Source organism: Hirundo rustica, chromosome Z (genome assembly GCF_015227805.2).
Source record: "Hirundo rustica isolate bHirRus1 chromosome Z, bHirRus1.pri.v3, whole genome shotgun sequence".
Classification (NCBI taxonomy): Eukaryota; Metazoa; Chordata; class Aves; order Passeriformes; family Hirundinidae; genus Hirundo; species Hirundo rustica.
Genome location: NC_053488.1, coordinates 56268825 through 56287159, shown reverse-complemented (window position 1 = coordinate 56287159; position 18335 = coordinate 56268825). Strand labels below are relative to the sequence as shown.

General features: G+C 38.2%; 1 protein-coding gene across 2 annotated transcripts in view; it reads left to right on the top strand.

The window, feature by feature from the left end:
* RORB (RAR related orphan receptor B) overlaps positions 1–17840 on the top strand; it is a 126043-nt gene extending 108203 nt beyond the window's left edge. Inside the window, exons 5-10 of one of the 2 annotated variants that reach the window (XM_040090369.2) lie at positions 8090–8211; positions 9466–9598; positions 11337–11444; positions 12546–12656; positions 16735–16847; positions 17371–17840. In XM_040090369.2, the coding sequence (XP_039946303.1) occupies positions 8090–8211; positions 9466–9598; positions 11337–11444; positions 12546–12656; positions 16735–16847; positions 17371–17526 (743 nt within the window). In that variant the 3' untranslated portion in view covers positions 17527–17840. The remainder of the gene's footprint in view (positions 1–8089; positions 8212–9465; positions 9599–11336; positions 11445–12545; positions 12657–16734; positions 16848–17370) is intronic. The other variant, XM_040090368.2, reaches the window with a different exon arrangement.
* The last annotated feature ends 495 nt before the right edge of the window (positions 17841–18335 follow it).

Below are 18335 nucleotides of genomic sequence, written 5' to 3'. Positions count from 1 at the left end.
GAGCAGGTGCCAGAGTGCAGAGGGCCTGGGATGTGTGAAAGAAGTGTGTTGTCTTCCGGGGTTGTGACTCACACACAGCCCACAAAGAGGCAAACTGCAAATGAGAATTGAGAGGTCAAGGCAGTGATGCTTTAGGAATCACTGTAGTATATGAAAGTGGCATACTATCTGCCAAAATTGCTGTGGTTTGAATTAGTGATTGCTTGTTGCTTTCGTCCTCACCTGCGTAACCCCTTCACGGACTTAGTGTCAACTTTCCAGTCAGTGTTTCTGTCTGGTGTTTCTGGGCAATCAGCCCCAGCAATCACAAAGTAATTGCACTTTGTGAGAGCTTAACCTGGGGTCCCTGTTATATTTCTTTGTCATCCTGGACGGCACTGGTTGATCATTCCTTAATCCTAAGGCAAAAGGAAGGCATCAGAAGTTTGTCTATCTTTACAATTTTTTTCCTTTCCCAGTACACATGCAGCATCCTAAATTTGCCTTTCCAAGGTTACAGTCCAGTTTTTCACACTGTGTGCTTTCTGTCGGCTAGCTTTCATCTCTCACTTCATGCATTTCACTAATTTCCACTTTATTCCTGAGAATAAGGTAATTCTGCTTGTTTTGCATTTTGTGATGCTGTTTCCAGCTTTGTAGATAATGATGTCTTTCATCAGTTTGTTCAGCTTTTCATATTTTATTTCACAGAACAGCAACAATTCCTTTGTATAAGAGTGAAATATATGAGAAAGAATTCAAGTGAAATGCATAGGAGAGGAACATGGGCACAGTGGAAGAATTCAATGTGACAAGACATAAGGGTCAGAGACAAATGCTGAAACTGATTATCAGAACACAGATTTTTGTAGTGCAGTAATATTTGAGGAATGAAAGTCGCATGTAAATGGGAATAGTTAGCACAAGATTTAAGACATGGAGCTTTGTCTTGTGTTCTTTTTGTCTGCATGGATGGCTTTTCTTTTGATTAGTGAAGATTCTGTCATTGTTTATTCTACTAAAGTAGAATACTTCTAACCAAGTTATTCTACTTTCTGACACTGTACACGAACATCATTTTCATCCAAGTCATTTGCCAATCTACAGGAAAACAGAACCATTGTAGAATGTTTTGTCATTACTTTCTAACATGTTTCTGTAGATAGATTGCTTAAAATCTTTATAGAAAGCTGATTTGAAGACTGTGACAGTGACACAAGTGCTAAAAGATATATTAACCTCTGCCAGCTTTTTGCAGGCTATGACAGGGCAAATCCTCACAAACATGGTTTAAAACCTGTAATATTCTAATTATTCCATATATATTTCTCAGTTTAATAGAGAGCAATATCTACTTCAGGTAATGTGTGCTTAATTGTAAAAAATGATACCACTTTCTTGTTTCAGAATAGTCTCATTTTAATAAAAAATATCTATTTATGCTGGAAGAAGCTAAAAAACAGCTCATCTCAATAAATTTGTGGTCATTATACGGTGCCTTTGGAGTCCATTTGAACTCTAGCTATTTTCTTGGTTAGTGCTTTTGCTGCCAGTTAATTTCTAATTTTTGCTAAATTGGCTGAGTCCCAGGAGAAGTATTACTGAGTAGAGACCATTAAGCATTTATAAGAATCCTCTAGGATCTAACAATTCTGGGTCTATCCTCTAGGTTCCTTAAAGTTTTCATGCCATTGTATTGTCATTTCTATTAATTTATTAATTTATATTATTATTATATTAATATATATTATATTAATATTAATTAATATATTACTATATTATATATTATATTAATTAATATATAATATATTATTATATTAATATATATTAATATATTAATTAATATATATTATATTATTATATTAATATATATTAATATATTAATTTATTAGCATTTTTTAGAAAGGCAAATGAAGAACTGATGCATTTTGAAGGAGAGGGAGGAAATAGAGAATTCACACACTAAGATTTACTCTTTGTGCACTCTGTTAGTGACATTAAGTATTCAGTAACTTAAGGAAAGAACTGAATTCCAGAACTAAATTCTAGCACTTCTAGTCTCATATGAGTATTTTTATGTTTCATATGATCTTCCTAGGCCACATATTGTGTAGTGTTACAAATTTATTAAACAAATAGAGGTTATGAAACTAGCTTGTGTTTTAAAGGGAAACACTTTTTGCATGATGGCATTAAGAATGCCACAGACAGATGAAAATTGGAATGAACATTTGCAACCATTTTCAGGAAAAAATGTTCCTTCTGAAAAAAAGAAAAAAGAAAAAAAGAAAAAAAGAAAATCAGACTTTTCATCCAGTTCATGTAAAAAATTGAGACCTATTATTCATGTTTTACAGTAACCAGAGGTATTTTTACTTTATTAGCTGTGCCACTGTCTCTACAATTGTCAAAGAATTTAAGAATAATCTCAATTAAACAAATTCAGTGATTCAGTTTTCAAAAATTTTCATTTGGTAGTCATAATACCCTTGAATAAGCATACAAAAAAGTGTTGATCCAATGCTACCTTGCCAAATTTTTAGGTCCTAGAACAGAAATTTTATTTAGAATGCCTGGCTGGAGTTTTGTTATGTATGCTTACAGCAGCCAGCCAAAGTTGTAATGTTACTGCAGCATTAATTCAAAGTGTATCCCTGCAAGAGCTCAACTTAGGATGGTAAGCTGAGATAAGCTCTTAGCTACCCAACTGGATCCTAAGGGTAAGTGGCAAATTAAAGATGCATTATTCATTTTAATTGAAGAAGATTATCTGTGTTTTAGGAGGCACACTTCAAAGTTTTTCGGTTCCCTGTGCAGAAGAGGGGAATGCTGAGGAAAACTAGAGTCTCTCCTGAGAAAAGGGAGACAAATGAAAGAACTAAGGAGCCTGTAGGAAACAAATGCTGCTGTGGATAATTCCCACTCAGCAGGCCAAATTCACAGCTGGTGAATTTTGTGTGCACTCTGTGGATTACATCCATCCCCACCAGCATTGTACTTGACCTCAAGTTGGAGTTTTTCCTCGCTATTGTAGTTAGAGATCTCTAAATATTGAAAGGAGGTGCCTGAAAAAGGCAGAACTGATTTCTCAGCTGATGGTAGACCCCTGTGGGTCGGTGGTATGCTGATTTTGATTGCTGTCTAAGCTGCAATGTTCAGTTTTCTGTATGTACTTGTATTTAAGCAATTCCTACTCTACTCATGCAATAAAAGTTTGAGTAATTGCAGTCTTTGGAGAATACCTTTTTTGAGGTGGCACTTGAAATCTAAAATAAGAAAGTACAGTAGGAATAAAAGAAAAAAGGCGGGGGGGTGTGGGGGTGAGGGGGGGGGCGCGGGGGAGGAAGGAGAAGAGTCTGACAGAGCAAACAAAACTGAAAGCACAAAGGGAAGTTCTGGAAGTGCTGAGCTGTAGTCCCAAGTTTATGCACTGTTGCTCTTCTCTTGCAACATATGCTTTTGGCCTGTTTTATTGATGAAATTGGGATTTTACAGTCTTTCTGTCTCCCCAGTCCTTCTGTCATGACTGTGGAATGATTCTTTAGCTACTCTCTAGCTCCAATGAAATGAAGCAGCAGTCTCAGACACTTGAGTTCCTGCAAGTTTTGGAGAAACGACTACTCAGTAGGCAAAAGAAACAGACAATTCTGGGGAAAGGCAGAAGCCGCAACCCAGTCCCATGTTCATCCCTGAAAGCAGTGGCTGATGACCTGTCAAACTGAGCACACTGCTCTCTCGTGCACATACATGATGCCTGTTAACCACCCAGACACTGGGGATGGGAGGTCAGAGGGGGAGTGGCAATTGATATTTGATCGATCTGTAGGGATCCAGGTTTGTTGCACTAATTTCTCGGTATAGCTTACTTCACTGGGCAGTCCTCACAGAACTGAGTCTCTTGGTTCTGTCTTCTGTTTTAGGTAGGCCAGGACAAATGTAAAAACCATTTCTTTTCCTGAAACAGCATTGATTTCTCGTGGTCCTCTTCAGCTTCCTGACATACAATTATCAGCTTCTTGTCGACGTCTCCTGCTGTGCATTCAACTTTGATATTCGTTTAACTGCTGCATTCCAAATTCCAATTAAGTTATCTACCCGTTAGTCTGGCACCTCTCAAGACCTCACCAGGCCCTGCCACGGGAAGGGCAGCACAGCCTGTGCTGCACAGAGTGGGGACCAGCCTGACCGCTCAGGTTTCTGCTCTCTAGCCGTGCCAACAAACACCATCTGGATTTCCTTGACCTCTAAGAACAGATGGGTCACTACAGCTAGGACAGTGGGCCATTATGGAAAGCCAGTCAGAGATATGTAATGCCAGTGGAAACCCCTTGATGTATTTTGTTTGAACATTTCTGGGTTTTGAAACAATTGGTTACAATTATTGAGAGTTTCTTTGAATGAGTATGTTTCTGGTTTATCTCTCTGGAAGCTAGTACTTCTTTCTAGATTTTATTCATTTGTGGGGGGTTTTGTGGGTTTTTTTTTTTTATTATTTTGTTTTTGTGGGGGGTTTTTTTTGTTTGTTTTTGTTTGTTTGGTTTTTTTTTTAAATGAAGCAGAGCATATCAGAGTTTGGATACTGGGAACATTATTTTCTGTGGACCATGTTTCCCAGACAGTCAGTCTGCCAGGATATGCTGTGATTTTCATGTATCAAGTGATCAAGTTAGGAGATTTTGCCCTAATGTAATAAACCAGTATGTAGGCAAAAGAGGAGGAGTAAAGCACCTAGTCTACATTTGTGTTTACATACTGTGGCAGATAGATAAGCTTCACAAATCCTACAGTTTACAGGCTGGTGATGAGCTGTCATCCAGGCTCAGAAATTCTTTCCATTAGAATTACTAATTTTCACTCAATAGTTGGAGCAGTTGATCCTTAGAAAATTATATGTTGCAGACTGATTCTCACACATGTGTGGCCAGAATCATCTCTTTTGGTTTCCTTTTTGCACATCAAACCTGCTGTAACTTATTCAAAATGGGAGCCAACAATATTTCAAGTAGAAATGCAGTTCACATTGAAGTCATAAAAACAGAGTTGTCTTTTGTAGCCCTTGGAGTCCATCCAAACAGGATTTCTAGTTGTGTACATGCAGTTACCCAGTGATAGGGGGCCCTTGAAATCTATGGCCCAAGATTTTTGAAAACAAAAATCAACTCAAAATCAAGACTTGATATGTGAAGTAATTGTAGTGGAGTCCTCTAGCCTGGAGAAGAGGAGGAACATAGCTGTTAGATTATCACCCCTGCAAGGTACCTCCACAGGCTTTAGGCCTCTGCATCAAGGCAGTATCTCTCTTCCTGTTGTGTGTAGATGTTCTCTTGCTTTCCCCATTGTCCTTATCTTTCTAGTTCTATTAAAAGAACTAATCTGTTGAATTTTGTGGTCAGCATATTTCAGAGCTGCCAGGTCTCACAGAAATTCCTATCTTTTGGCTACAGGACTGTATCTGTAATATGACATGTTTACATCAGATGTCATTTATATTGTTGCCAGTGGTTAAGGAACCTCCGTGAGATTCTTGTCACTCATTCTTGTCATTGTCTCCTTGTCATTCTACTTGGGGTTTGTCAAGATGTGTACTGATTCTAACTTCATTAGCAAAAAGATGCTAAAATCTGAAAATGTCGAGGGAAAAAAAAGGACATGGTCTGTGAAACCTTTTAAGAGTGACATTCTTTGCTCTGCCTGTGTTGGATCTTCTGTTGCTGGACCATCAGAGAAGCCAAGACAGTGTATACTTTTTTTGCATTGTGTCAGCTCCACCACACAGTTGAAGACTATATTTGCATAAAGCTCCTTCCAGGGACTCCAGCATGAAATGTAAGCAGGCAGTCTCCTCTGCTGAATGCACAGTTCCCTTCTCCTCAGAGACCCAGTGTATCCTTCCCATCACACGCTCAGCTTTGCCTAGCCTGAGGCGCAAGAGTTTCAAGTCTGTCTTGCACCTGATTCCTCTTTGGATGTCAGCATTCAGAGCTGCTGCTTGCTGCAATTTCCCCAGGCCTTTGTATGTCTAAATTGGTTTTAATGACAGCTCAACATAAGCATAAGTATGTAAGGAAAATATGCACAGGAAGCCATCCCTAGAAAGCCCTGGAGAGTTTTTCAGCTCTTCATTCCTCAGGCAAATACATAAATGCTAGAAAAAGGAGGGGAGCTGTGGAGCTTTGCAGTAGTGTAGAACTGCTAATCAAATATATTTTCAAGTCAGTGACATCAAAAGGTCTTGTTTTCAGATTGTTGACATCGGGTCACTTTATCTGATTAGAAATCTGTCTACGCAGTAATATGAAATTATCTGTGACATTTATTGTAGGAGAGATGCCCATTTATCTTCAAGATTTTTATTATAAAATGCAACACCTGACCATCAAAGATTAAGACTTCCTTCTAACCTTCCGTAAAAGAGCAATGGGTAGATCACTCTATTAATATAGATTCCTAGTTATCTTTAGGCTGGAGACAATTCTTCCATCAGGAAGTCTAAAGATAGTGTTGACCTATAAAAGGATACCTGCACCAATTCAGTTAAGCAGGTTTTATTTTTCCTGTACAAGCCTGCAACTTTTTTATCTTCTGCGCCTTTCTATTGAGTCTCAGTTTATTAACTGTGAGAGCAGCACAGACATCTGTCTTTCAAATGGCACTCCTCTAGCAGTGTTTATGGGGAACATATTCTTTTGTCAGCTTCTCTTCTTAATAGTGTTTCTAAATTTGGCCAATATTTGGCCAAAGAAGCAGACTTATTTTGGAGCTCCAGGATCCAGATCCCTACTCTCTGTGCAAACTGTTGAGAATCTGAACAAGTGAACAATGGTATACCTAGTTCCTTCTGCTTACCATGCTCAGGTTTGGCTAACATTGTCAATGTTCTTTTCCCTTTTTTGACAAATGTTTTCTGCACAATGCTGGTTCTGCTGCAAGTGCTTCAGTTCACTTCCATGGCTTCAACTTTCTTCCTTTATTTGGCTTAAGCAAAGTTTTCAGGATGAAGTGGTGAGCTTCATTAGATGTGTGGGTCCCAAAGTTGAAAAATAGGAGATCATAAGTTTTCTGTAACATGTTTATCACAACATTTCAACTCCTAATGCTAATGAATTCATGTTGGAAGTTTTTGTGAATTTTTTTTTTTTTTTAAATCCACTCAAGTGGCTTTAAGGGCAAAGATCTGATTTAAAATAATTGTCTAAGAGTTTACTCATCGTTTCAGTGGGTTTCCAGGGCAACACTGAATGCTTCATTTTCTGCTTGCATCCTGCATTCCACGTTGCAAAGTAGTTTCTAAGGCTGCAATTTCAGGACAACTTTAAGGTAGCTTAGCACTATGTGTGAGATTTATGTCCTCCATCTCTCCTTCTAAACCCCAGGATACTAGTTTTAGCTTTCACCCCTTGCTACAACCACTCTCCATGTTTTTGCTCATGAAATTCAATCAGAAAATGATCCAGCTTAAAACTAACTTGAGAAAAAAGAGGTCTGTTTCCTCTTCTTTTATGAGTCAAGCCAAGGTAATGCAAATGTTCATGGCAAGTTCAAGCAGTCAGTCAATTTCTGAGAGACCTGACTGCTCTCAAACATGCTGACCACTGAGTTCAGCAGATTAGCTCTTTTAATAGAACTAGAAGGAAATGGTCAGTGAGGAAAGAAAGCAAACACCTACACACAGCAGGAGAGGAGATACTGCCTTCATGCAGGGATTGTGGCCTAAAGCCTGAAGAGGTGCCCTGCTGGGGTAATAATCAACAGCAGTGTTCCTTCTCTTCTCCAGGCTAGAAGAGTCTCTGCATAGGTTTGGGGCAGACAAAAGCAATTGAGTAAACATATTAAATCACTTTCAGAATGAAGATTATATATAGTTTCACAAAAATCATTATTTTCATCTGCAGATCCACTGTTTATCAAGATCAATTTGCTGTGGGTTAAATACTGAAACATTTTGCAGTAATCAACTTCAGAATTCAAAACAAATTAGAAAGGTAGCATTGAAAAGATAAATTTTCTTAAATATGCATTTTCTAACAACTTCAATGTTTTCAACTTTTTTGCTGTTGCAGGTCACTGTTCACTTTTTCATGCAAGCTGTATTTTATTCTCCTTTTCACAGATCGAATTGCACAGAATATCATTAAATCTCATTTGGAGACATGTCAGTATACAATGGAGGAATTACATCAGCTAGCATGGCAGACCCACACATATGAAGAAATAAAGGTTTACCAGAGCAAGGTACAATCCTGTAATATGCTTTTTCTTCTGCCTGAAATTGTTTACAGAGCATTTTATTTGGCAAGAATACACTGATGAGTTTCATATATGTCAAAATACACTTTTCAATGTCTTTGGGGAACTGGTCACTTCAGTGGCCAGCAAAGCAGTGACATTTCATAAAAAGAAGCAGCAGCTTTCCAGCATATTGAGCTGTTTGCTCATGTTAAAGCTTAGGTATGGTCATGGAATCCAGTTTTCTGAGCTTGTTATTACAGATCTTCACCTCATGCACAAATGCAGTTAACTTCAATGTGATTATGATTGGGTCCTCTGCTGTAAGGATTTTAAGAAAATAAGACAACAAAACCTTGTTTCCTTAAAATTTTGAAAATACATCTGCTTTTTCTGTGAATAACAAACACCTGTGACTTAGGACAGTAGATAATAAACTGAAAGTACTGCTTAAATTGAAGCATTGCGTGGGAAAACTATCTCTTTACACTACATTTTCGTTCTGCTTCTGCAATTCTCAGGTCAAGTTCAGTCTATTTTCCGCTGGCACTTCTTCAGATGTAGTCCAGTCAACAGAAGCCTCTGTGCCTCTTGCACTGGCTTCATTAGTGATGAGTCTTCGGTCAGACTTCAGTTGGCACGTTAGCTGGCCATGTCAGACACAGGAGAAGCTCCAGCTTGTTCTCTGGAATCTAGGGGGGGCTATGCAGTATTAGCAGGGACAAAAACACACCATGGCCTTCAATGCTGTGGTGTGAAACCAAGAACATCTGTTTACATTTACACATGTGTGTGCAAGGAAAATTATTATCAGGAAGTCAAATTTTTAATGTAATCTTTGTTCAGATACTTCAATTATACATTTTAAGTTTCAAACTAGGAAAAATATTCTGTTGAATAAATTAATAGTATTGTGCCATTTCTTGCCTAAGAGTGCTGTGGAATGTGTACATTTTTTGGGCCACCGTTAGTCTGTCCTGCACAAAAGCCAACATTAGAACCACATTTTAACATTGGGCAGTGCATTCTGCTCCTTTGAAGAGGCAATGCCAGAGTTCAGATGAGTGGGGCAATGGCTTGTGAAAACAGCCTTGTGAGAAGTACTGGGTACCTAAAGAAAGAGAGATGTTGCAAGCTCTGCCTGGGTATGGGGACGGAGTGTGGGGAGTCCTGCTGTCTGCAAGGCCACCTGGAGAACATAATGCACTGATGTACCTGCTTGCCCACCTCTTTGCTTTTCCATATGTGTTTTCCCGGAAGACAAGAGAAGCTCTGTGGCAGCAGTGTGCCATACAGATCACCCACGCTATCCAGTATGTGGTGGAGTTTGCAAAGCGCATAACAGGCTTCATGGAGCTCTGCCAGAATGACCAAATTCTCCTTCTTAAGTCAGGTGGGTAAACACCAGAGGCTTGAGATTGGTTTAGCACCCAGCACCCTAGAAATGTGCTCTCCTGTCTTTTCCTGCAAATCTGTTAAATTTTGAAGGAGCCTTAATTTCTGTCTGTTCTATTAAGTGCATTAACCTGGCTGTATTTTTCCACATTAATGATGTTACTGCCTTCTGATCCCCTTTCCACTTTCCAGTCAGTTGTGGTTATTAAGTACGCACACACACACACAACCATTGCAAAAAGTGCAGTCTCCGACCTGACATGTGGTGGAAGGAGCCTGCAAATTGAGCTGGTCAAATCAGTCATCTGCCACCCTGTAAAATCCCCACTTGTCATTAATGAAACGAAGGCAGGCTCACTGGGGCCTGTCTCTCTGGTCATCTTTAATCTTTTTAATGAGACTACAGAAATGCTCTATAGCCAAGGCACAGGAGGGAAAATTCCTGCTGGTGCCAGTTGGTTTCAGAGTAAATGAGAGCAGATTATAGCAGTGTGCTCCAGCCATGCTCTCTCTGCATGCCAGGCTTGCATGTGTGTGCATAAGGGCAAGGAAGAAAAGGCTTTCCTGTCTTATCAAGGGACTCAGTCATTTCTGTCCTCAGAAGGAATCCTGACAAGATTTATCATGACTATGCAGTAATAATGCCATACCCAGGAGGACAAAATGGCATGACTAAGTGAACCACAAGAACCACAACTGGCAATTAACTGTCATATCAGTTTCTTGCTCCTTCCATGTGTAAAAGGTAGGGTGCTGTGTGAGACAGCTTGTTAAAACTTAAGAAGTGCTTCTATTTGAAGAGAGATCGCTTCACTAAGGCTGAAAGCCTGTGTGATTCAGCACTCCATACACAGAAATCACAGACTATTCTGAGTTGGAAGGGACACACAGGGATCATTAAATCCAGTCTTTCAGTGAATGGCCTGAACAGAGATCAAACCTGCAACCCTGGCATTATTAGCACCATACTGCAACCACCTGAGCTAACTTCAGTGGAAAAACCAGAATTAGAATTAGAATTATTCTGAGGTGGAAGGGATCCAACAAGAATCATTGAGTCCAGTTCTTAAGTAGCCCATGGAAGAATCAAACTCATAACCTTGGCATTACGAGCAACATGACTATGTCCTAGTGAGGGAATGGGCTCTGATGATGGGCACAGCTGCAAAGGGATACAGAGACATGGGGAACACACAGGCAACCTCCTAGAAAGCAGGAGTTATAGCACAAAAACTATTTATTTTAATCTCATACCAATTTTGAAAATTCTGCAGATACCTGTGCACCCCTAGGAAACTTCATTTGGCTGGCAAAGCTGGGATTTTTATATGCCTTGAATGAAGCTGCTTTTTGTTAAAAAAAAAAAAAAAGGCAGCAAGTTTAATTATTCAAAAAAAGTTTCAATAAATGCCTATTTTCCAGGATAAAGTATTTCAAAGTGAATTTTTTTGCCCAAGATCTAAATTTAGATTCAGTCCAGGCTGCTAATTTTCTGCAAAGGGTGAAAAAGTCAGCCTATAGGAAAGGTGGTTAGACTGGACCAGAAATGACCCCTTTCTCTACTCAAAGCAGACTGAAATATTTTTACTCGCATTCATACATGTATAGTCTTCAAAGAGTGTCTGTCCCTCTTGATGTTTTTAATAACTGGCTTTGTAAATATCTTCTTGAGATTTCCTGTACTCTGATGTTAGGCAATAATACCTGGTACCTTTGCTCTTTTTTCTGTCTGCTAGGCTGCTTGGAAGTGGTTTTGGTAAGAATGTGCCGTGCCTTCAACCCACTTAACAATACTGTTCTGTTTGAAGGAAAGTATGGAGGGATGCAAATGTTTAAAGCTTTGGGTATGTTCCTCTCCTTTTTTCCAACCAATTGCCGTTGAGCCACATAGCAAGAAATTGGTCTTTATGAGGACAGTGACCAACAGTGGAAATCTCCAGTAAATGTTGAATCCCCAAGTCTCCAAATGTCTAGTTTGGAACAGAAAAAAAAAAAAAAAAGAAAAAAAAAAGGTGACTCCATTAGCTGCTAACAATGATAGGTGTTTTTCTCCAATAAAAAAAAGTAGCATGAGGGTTTTTTCAAATCAATTTATTGCCTTCTGAAGTTGTGATGAACCATGAGTTTATGGCAGGAGCCAAGCTTTTTATCTTTACTATACTTTACACTTGATATAGCAAATCCCTCCCACTGTGTCCTGCAGAAGGCAATTTTTAGTCCCAGCAATGAGGAGACTAAAATAATGAACAGGTACAACTTGCTGAAAATACTCTTTTGCTTAAATTTTTAAAGTAAGCTCATTTAGATTCATGTACTGAAAAAAATACTTTGTTTCTCAACATGATATTGAGTGCTACCTGAAATGTTAATAGTGAAACATTTGTGTTTTGTGCATCCATCAGACTGATATTATCAGAAATTTATTCAGGACCAAACTCAAAGAGAAATATTGACTACAAAAGTATATATCTTCCCCCCACCCCCCCCACCTTAGTGTGTATCATGAACATATTACTTCTTCACAAGTTTAAAGCATTTATGAATGTGTATTGGTTGATTTATTTTTATCTTTATGATGCTTTTGCAAATTTTTATAAATATTTTTACTGTTAATTAGTAAAATCATATATGAAAGTTATTTAGAGCCAATACTTCCTCCTCCTTAGGTTTAATATCTGTTTAGGAATACCAATTCTCACCTCACTGGGAAAAAAGTACTCTCTTCTAAGATGTTTGTGCAATTTTTGACCCTAATTCTTGATAATTTTTTCACTTCAGTGTACGTTCTAGTGCCATTTTCGAGCTAGGTGGAATTTTAATAGTTAATGAAAACCAGTTGCTTTAGCAGTACAGAAATTCAGAAACAACTTTTTCTGACACCAAAACAACCCCTGCAGGTTGAAGGGCTGATTTCTAGCATTGGTTTTGTCCTCTTTGGTCTGCAGGTTCTGATGATCTGGTAAATGAAGCATTTGACTTTGCAAAGAATTTATGTTCCTTACAGCTGACTGAGGAGGAGATTGCCTTGTTTTCATCTGCTGTTCTGATATCACCAGGTAATTTTTCATTCCAAACACTGATTTTATTTTTTTTTTCTCTTTATCCACGTTTATTTCAACATACTTAAACAGCTGTTTGAGCTTCATCAAATAATGTTAAGCAATGTATTAAGCAGTGGAAGAGTACCTGAATTACCCAAATATACCATCAGGAATTATATATACTGGAAGTAGATCCAAAATGTAGCAGACATGGAGCAAGACTGTGCAAGAAGCAGGACTGCAGGCTGGCCTTCCTCCAAACCACATGAAGAGAGAAGCATGTTACTCAAGAGGTGCATGTTCCTCCTAGCTCAGGGACCACAAAACTCACCACCCTGAGTAGGTTACACAGTCTCTAACTATGATGGGCTTTTTTCTTGGGAATGAGAAGATAAGCAGTAAAAATTGGTGTGTAGTCCTGTCTGAACTTAGTTCCAGGAGAGAGGCAGTGATTAGAAGTGCAACATGCTCTTTTTCATGTATACATATATCGTAACTCTACACAGGCAAGCATGCATTTAAGGGAGTGATGGCTGGCTGACCACAGAGACTTTCTTTATTAAGCTGATTCAGAAGGTGGATCTAGTATACAAGCTCACAGTTTAGTGTGGGATTTTTAAATATACCTCAGGGAATATAGACACACAGTTTCATCTAAGAGTAACCTCTTAAATAGCCTCACAAAAAAAAAAACACACCACAAATTATTTTTCTAACTTTCTCTGCTGAAGACTTCTAGGTCGCCTTGTCCTTTTGCACATCTGTGTTGGAGATTATGTTAGTCAAAATTAGACTGTCACAGGTAGTGTCAACACATTCTCATCATTAACAACACCTACTGAAAGGAGTCTACTCCTTTTTTTGTTTTTCACTTTGAGTAGTTCTTGCCTTCGTCTGCTCAGAAGTGAAGTATTTGAGCCAGTGACTCTTCCTGGGGTTCTGCCAAAATATTGCACATACAACCCTGCAAACATTGATGATTTCCACCTCAGAGGTATCCCAGCTGTGTGCAGGGGTGAGAGCCGCCTCATCTCACCCCAGATGTCCTGACTTTCTCTGGGACAGCAGAGTTGCAATGTCCCGATGGGTCTCTGCCTCTCATTTCTCAGTCTGAGAAGACCAAAGCTGGGTGGGTGTCAGAGGGTGCTAGCTGCTGGAAAAATTAGATAGAATCAAAAATTTGATTCATTTCTGCAGTTCTGCATGTGCCCCATTAGTTTGCAGGCCAGAGGGTACATACCGTTTCTCCTTTTGCTTTAGCTAAAGAAAAAAATTTTAAAGGAACAAAAGTGTCTGGTACATGAAGACTGCTTATTTCTTAGCCTGTGGGTGAATGTAACTGGTCCTAAGGCACAACAAGAAGGAAATGATGGGCTGTAGCCACATGCACATGGAAGTAATCTTTCTTCCATTAAAAAAAATGGATTTGGGATTTTGGATTGTAAATTTGGATTGTCTAAATAACTCCAATTTCAGTTGGGCTGCTATGTTTGAGAGTGGGAAGACAGAAAAAATAATCCAGAATGAACTGATACTGAAATATGTCATTTATTTTCTTACAAAAACAGTAACAGTGAACAATAGAGAAAGAAATATTTCCTTCCACACTTGATGTTCTAGTTCCTTTACAATAAAGAGTTTCATCATGGGAACAAATTTAAAAATTTAAAAATAAAGCACTGCTTCACAGAGGTTGCTGCACCAGTCCTTTCATCGGCTAATACAAGCTTACAAAGATTCTCTATAGTAAGTACTCATATTCAGGTTTCTTTTCTGCAGAAGTCACCACCTGAAAGGTGATTTTTGTAGGCTTGATCTCAGTGTTTAGGCAGCCTACAGAAACCAGAGCCCTTCACATGGAGTAAGGGGACCCGACAACATCCATGAGTAACATCCATTAGTAGTTTTGCAAAGGTTACATCCATTTTCCATCTAATTCAGAGCATGAATCTGGATTTCCCATTTTGTGATGGATGCAAACACACTGCTTGAAGGTGAATCTCTAGCTTGATTTGTGATTTCAAAAGCTGAAATGTACAAATCCAGTGGAGGCTGCAGAGGCATCTCCACCTGCAAACATACAAAAGAGGCATGTGGTAAGACAGGAACTTAGCTGTTCCCTTGTGCCAGTTCCTCTCCTGAAACTTTGACTTGCCATGTTCTTTCTTTCCATCTCCTTTTTGGCAAAAGCAGATCTTGTCTGTTTCTGTGTTGCCTCTTACCTTCTTTCCTACACTATTCTCTAGCCTAGTGGACTGTGTACTCTTCAAAGATGGATAAGTTTCAAAACCTGAGAGGAAAACTGCACTACTGAATCACTGCTTCTTATGTCCTTTAAAGGTCACTGATTTATTGACTTTTCCTGCATTTCTGTGAATATAGCTAGAGTTACCTGTGAAATTCCAGCCAAATTTACAGATGGTGTTCTGGTGGTAGAAACAACATTTTGGTTTAAAAGACTCCATTAAAATGGTTTACCTAGCTCTTGTCATGAATTTAAGAACTCTTGTATAATATACACCATGTTTCATGAGAGGTGAGTGATGAACCTGTCCTTCAACCACCACAGTATATTTTTAAGCCTTTTCTTGTGACAGAAAGGCAAACCATAAGAGATTGGTCTCCGTGATAAATCTTTCTAGTTCCAGTCTGCTACAATAGGCATTAATTTAACACTATTTAAAGACCAGGTTTTGCAATAGCATAAAGTTTGGTGCCTAACCTGTGAAATCTAAACATTACTGTGTGCTTACTGTGTAGAAAGTACATGTGTTCTCAGCTAATTCTATTTCTATGGCCATGGATGGCACAGGATCCATTGGCTTACCTTCAGGGACCACAGTTCTCCAACATTTACAAAATACTGTTTTCTTTTCCTGATCATCTCTTAAGTAGCAGAGGTGTGGTTTTGTCTATTTTCATGGTACTTGACAATCAACTCATTTCATACACCCCTTCCCAGAGCCAGTCAGACAAATGTGGGGTAACTGTGCTACTCCAGTGATGAAATGTTGCTCAGTTCTGGCCTGTGTGCCATGTGTGCTCATTGAAGTGGTTAACTTGAATCATTTCTGTGACTTATTTTAGTGATGGGGTGTGGGTGAAAGAAAAGTGAAAGGGGTTTTTCCTGAATTTTTCAATTTGTACATGAAGATTCATTCATGCCTGCAATAAAAGAAGTTTTCTTATTTCCCATATGGAAGTTAAAATCTATACCCAAGAATTGATCTTGATTGAGGGAGAAAAAAACCAGTTTGCTGTGTGGTAAAACAGAAGGTTCCGTGGTGCTGCAAGCACCCCCCATTAGTGGGTTTGGATTGTCTTGCGGTCTCTCTACTTCTCTTTATGTGTCTGTCTCCAGAACCTATAACTTGGGAGAATATAGATCATAAGTACAACTTTCTGCACCTTGGGTTTGAGTCTAGTAGAAGCCATATGGGTTTTGAAACAACTGTGTAGCTGTTATTCTTCCAGATAGTCTTGTATTTTGTGTTGTTTAAAAAGAGAGTATTTTTAAATAATGGCAAACTTGCACTTTGCAATTCTTTTGAAGGATTGAAGAAATTATTTTGAAAAAAGCCATTTCTTTTTATTTAGAATATATTTTGTCTCAAAATGTTAGCTTAGTAAATTATGATACGTTAATGTTAGAATAATTATATTCTCTTATTTTCAAAGAACTGTTTTGATCAGTAAGTTTATTATTTATGTATTAAGACACTGAGATAACATGACATGTTTATCACCTAGCCAGTATGAAATTAGAACACTAATTGTACCAACAGAGAATAATAAAATGCTGAGTCATGCTTCAATTCTGTGCTTATCTTTATGCCTAGCATCCTGTTTTAAACAAAGAGATGCAGAACCAGCACTGTGTTCTTGTATGTTTTGTATGTGTTAATTCTGAGTGCTCAGGCAATCCTTTATTGGGTTGAGACACTTTGCCTCTGAAACCATCTTTAACTACCATGCAGTCCTTCCTCGTGAGAATTACGATTCCTCTGGTTACTTGCCAGCACAGTACCCTGTGTACACCATGAGGATTCCCCACATCTGTGTATTCTTTAACTTCTGTTTTCCTTTTTCTCAGATCGAGCCTGGTTAATAGAGCCAAGGAAGGTCCAGAAGCTTCAGGAAAAGATTTACTTTGCACTTCAACATGTTATTCAGAAGAACCACCTCGATGAGGAGACATTGACAAAGGTAAGTTCTTTAAACAAAATGCCCAGCAATCCTCAAGCATGACTCTTCTCTTTCCGCAACCATTTCTGTATGTATTGCCACATTAATGTAAGCTAAAAGAAATGCACTGTGTGCTTGCCATGCATAGAAGATAGGCTTGTTTGACTCTTGTTACTGTTGCCTCTTAGGCCATGTTTTGTTCAATATAGCAATAATTTTAATTCACACCCTATAAAGAATGTGACTGCCTTAAAAGAGTGCTCATTGAGGCTGTTCCTTGTTAAATGCATTTTTGGCTCTTGACTAAAACTTTGGGGCAACTGTTTCTAGGCTCTTATAGTAAGAACAATGTCAAGACCTTTGGATGGGTTTTGATGGAGCTTAGATTATCCCTATCAGTTACTCAGAAAGACGCCAACATAGTTCATTTTTGAAAGTGTAATTTATACAAAATATGCTTCCACCTTCTTCCCTTTTTTTTGTTTTGTTTTTTGTTTGTTTTTTTTTTTGTTGTTGTTGTTTTGTTTGTTTCAATGTCTTACAGTTAATAGCCAAGATACCAACAATTACTGCACTTTGCAACTTGCACGGAGAGAAACTGCAGGTATTTAAGCAATCTCATCCAGACATAGTGAACACACTGTTTCCTCCATTATACAAGGAGCTTTTCAATCCAGACTCAACCACTGGCTGCAAGTGAAGGGGATAATAGAATTTTCACGTAGTCATGGAATGCATCACTAGTAAAACAAAAAGAAGTGTTTTCATGAAGAAATTATTAAAGATTTCACTACTGCAACACTAGGAATGTCCTGCACTTAACAGAATTATTTTTCACCGCTACAGTTTGAAGAATGTAAATATGCAACTCTGAGTGGGGATGTATTTTTTCTCTTTTGTTTACTTTTTTTTTTCATTTTTGAACTGACAATGAATATACAAATATAGGACACTGGGTGTTACCTTTTTTTTTAAATTTACTTTTATTGGGAGATGTTTTGGGAGACAACTGTTCCTAGAATTTTATTGTAGATATACATGATAATAGAGCAGTACTTTGCAGTATTATTCTTGCTGTTTATTGTTGAAATATAATTTAAGAAATTCCACTTATTAGACTGCCTAGTTCTATGTTTTTAGATAGTTTAATGCATGTGGAAATCTGTAGCTGTCTTGGAAATTATGGTGCATATATGGAAGACACACACTCACATACATGTATATACACATATATATACACCTATATATATGTATATGTACATGTATGTATGTATGTATGCATTATATGCATACATGCTGTAACTTAAAATCACATGCCTACATTTAAAGAATGCTCAACCCACCTGTCATGTATTTCTTACTCTCCAAGTAATGTATTAGATTTACTTCGGGCAATCAAGATTTGCTTTACCAGAGTTAAATTGTCAGCTGCCAATGTGTAATGACAGGATCATTTCTGAGATGTGTGTAATGTAGTGCATGTGTGCTGTGTGTAAATCAAAGATCAGG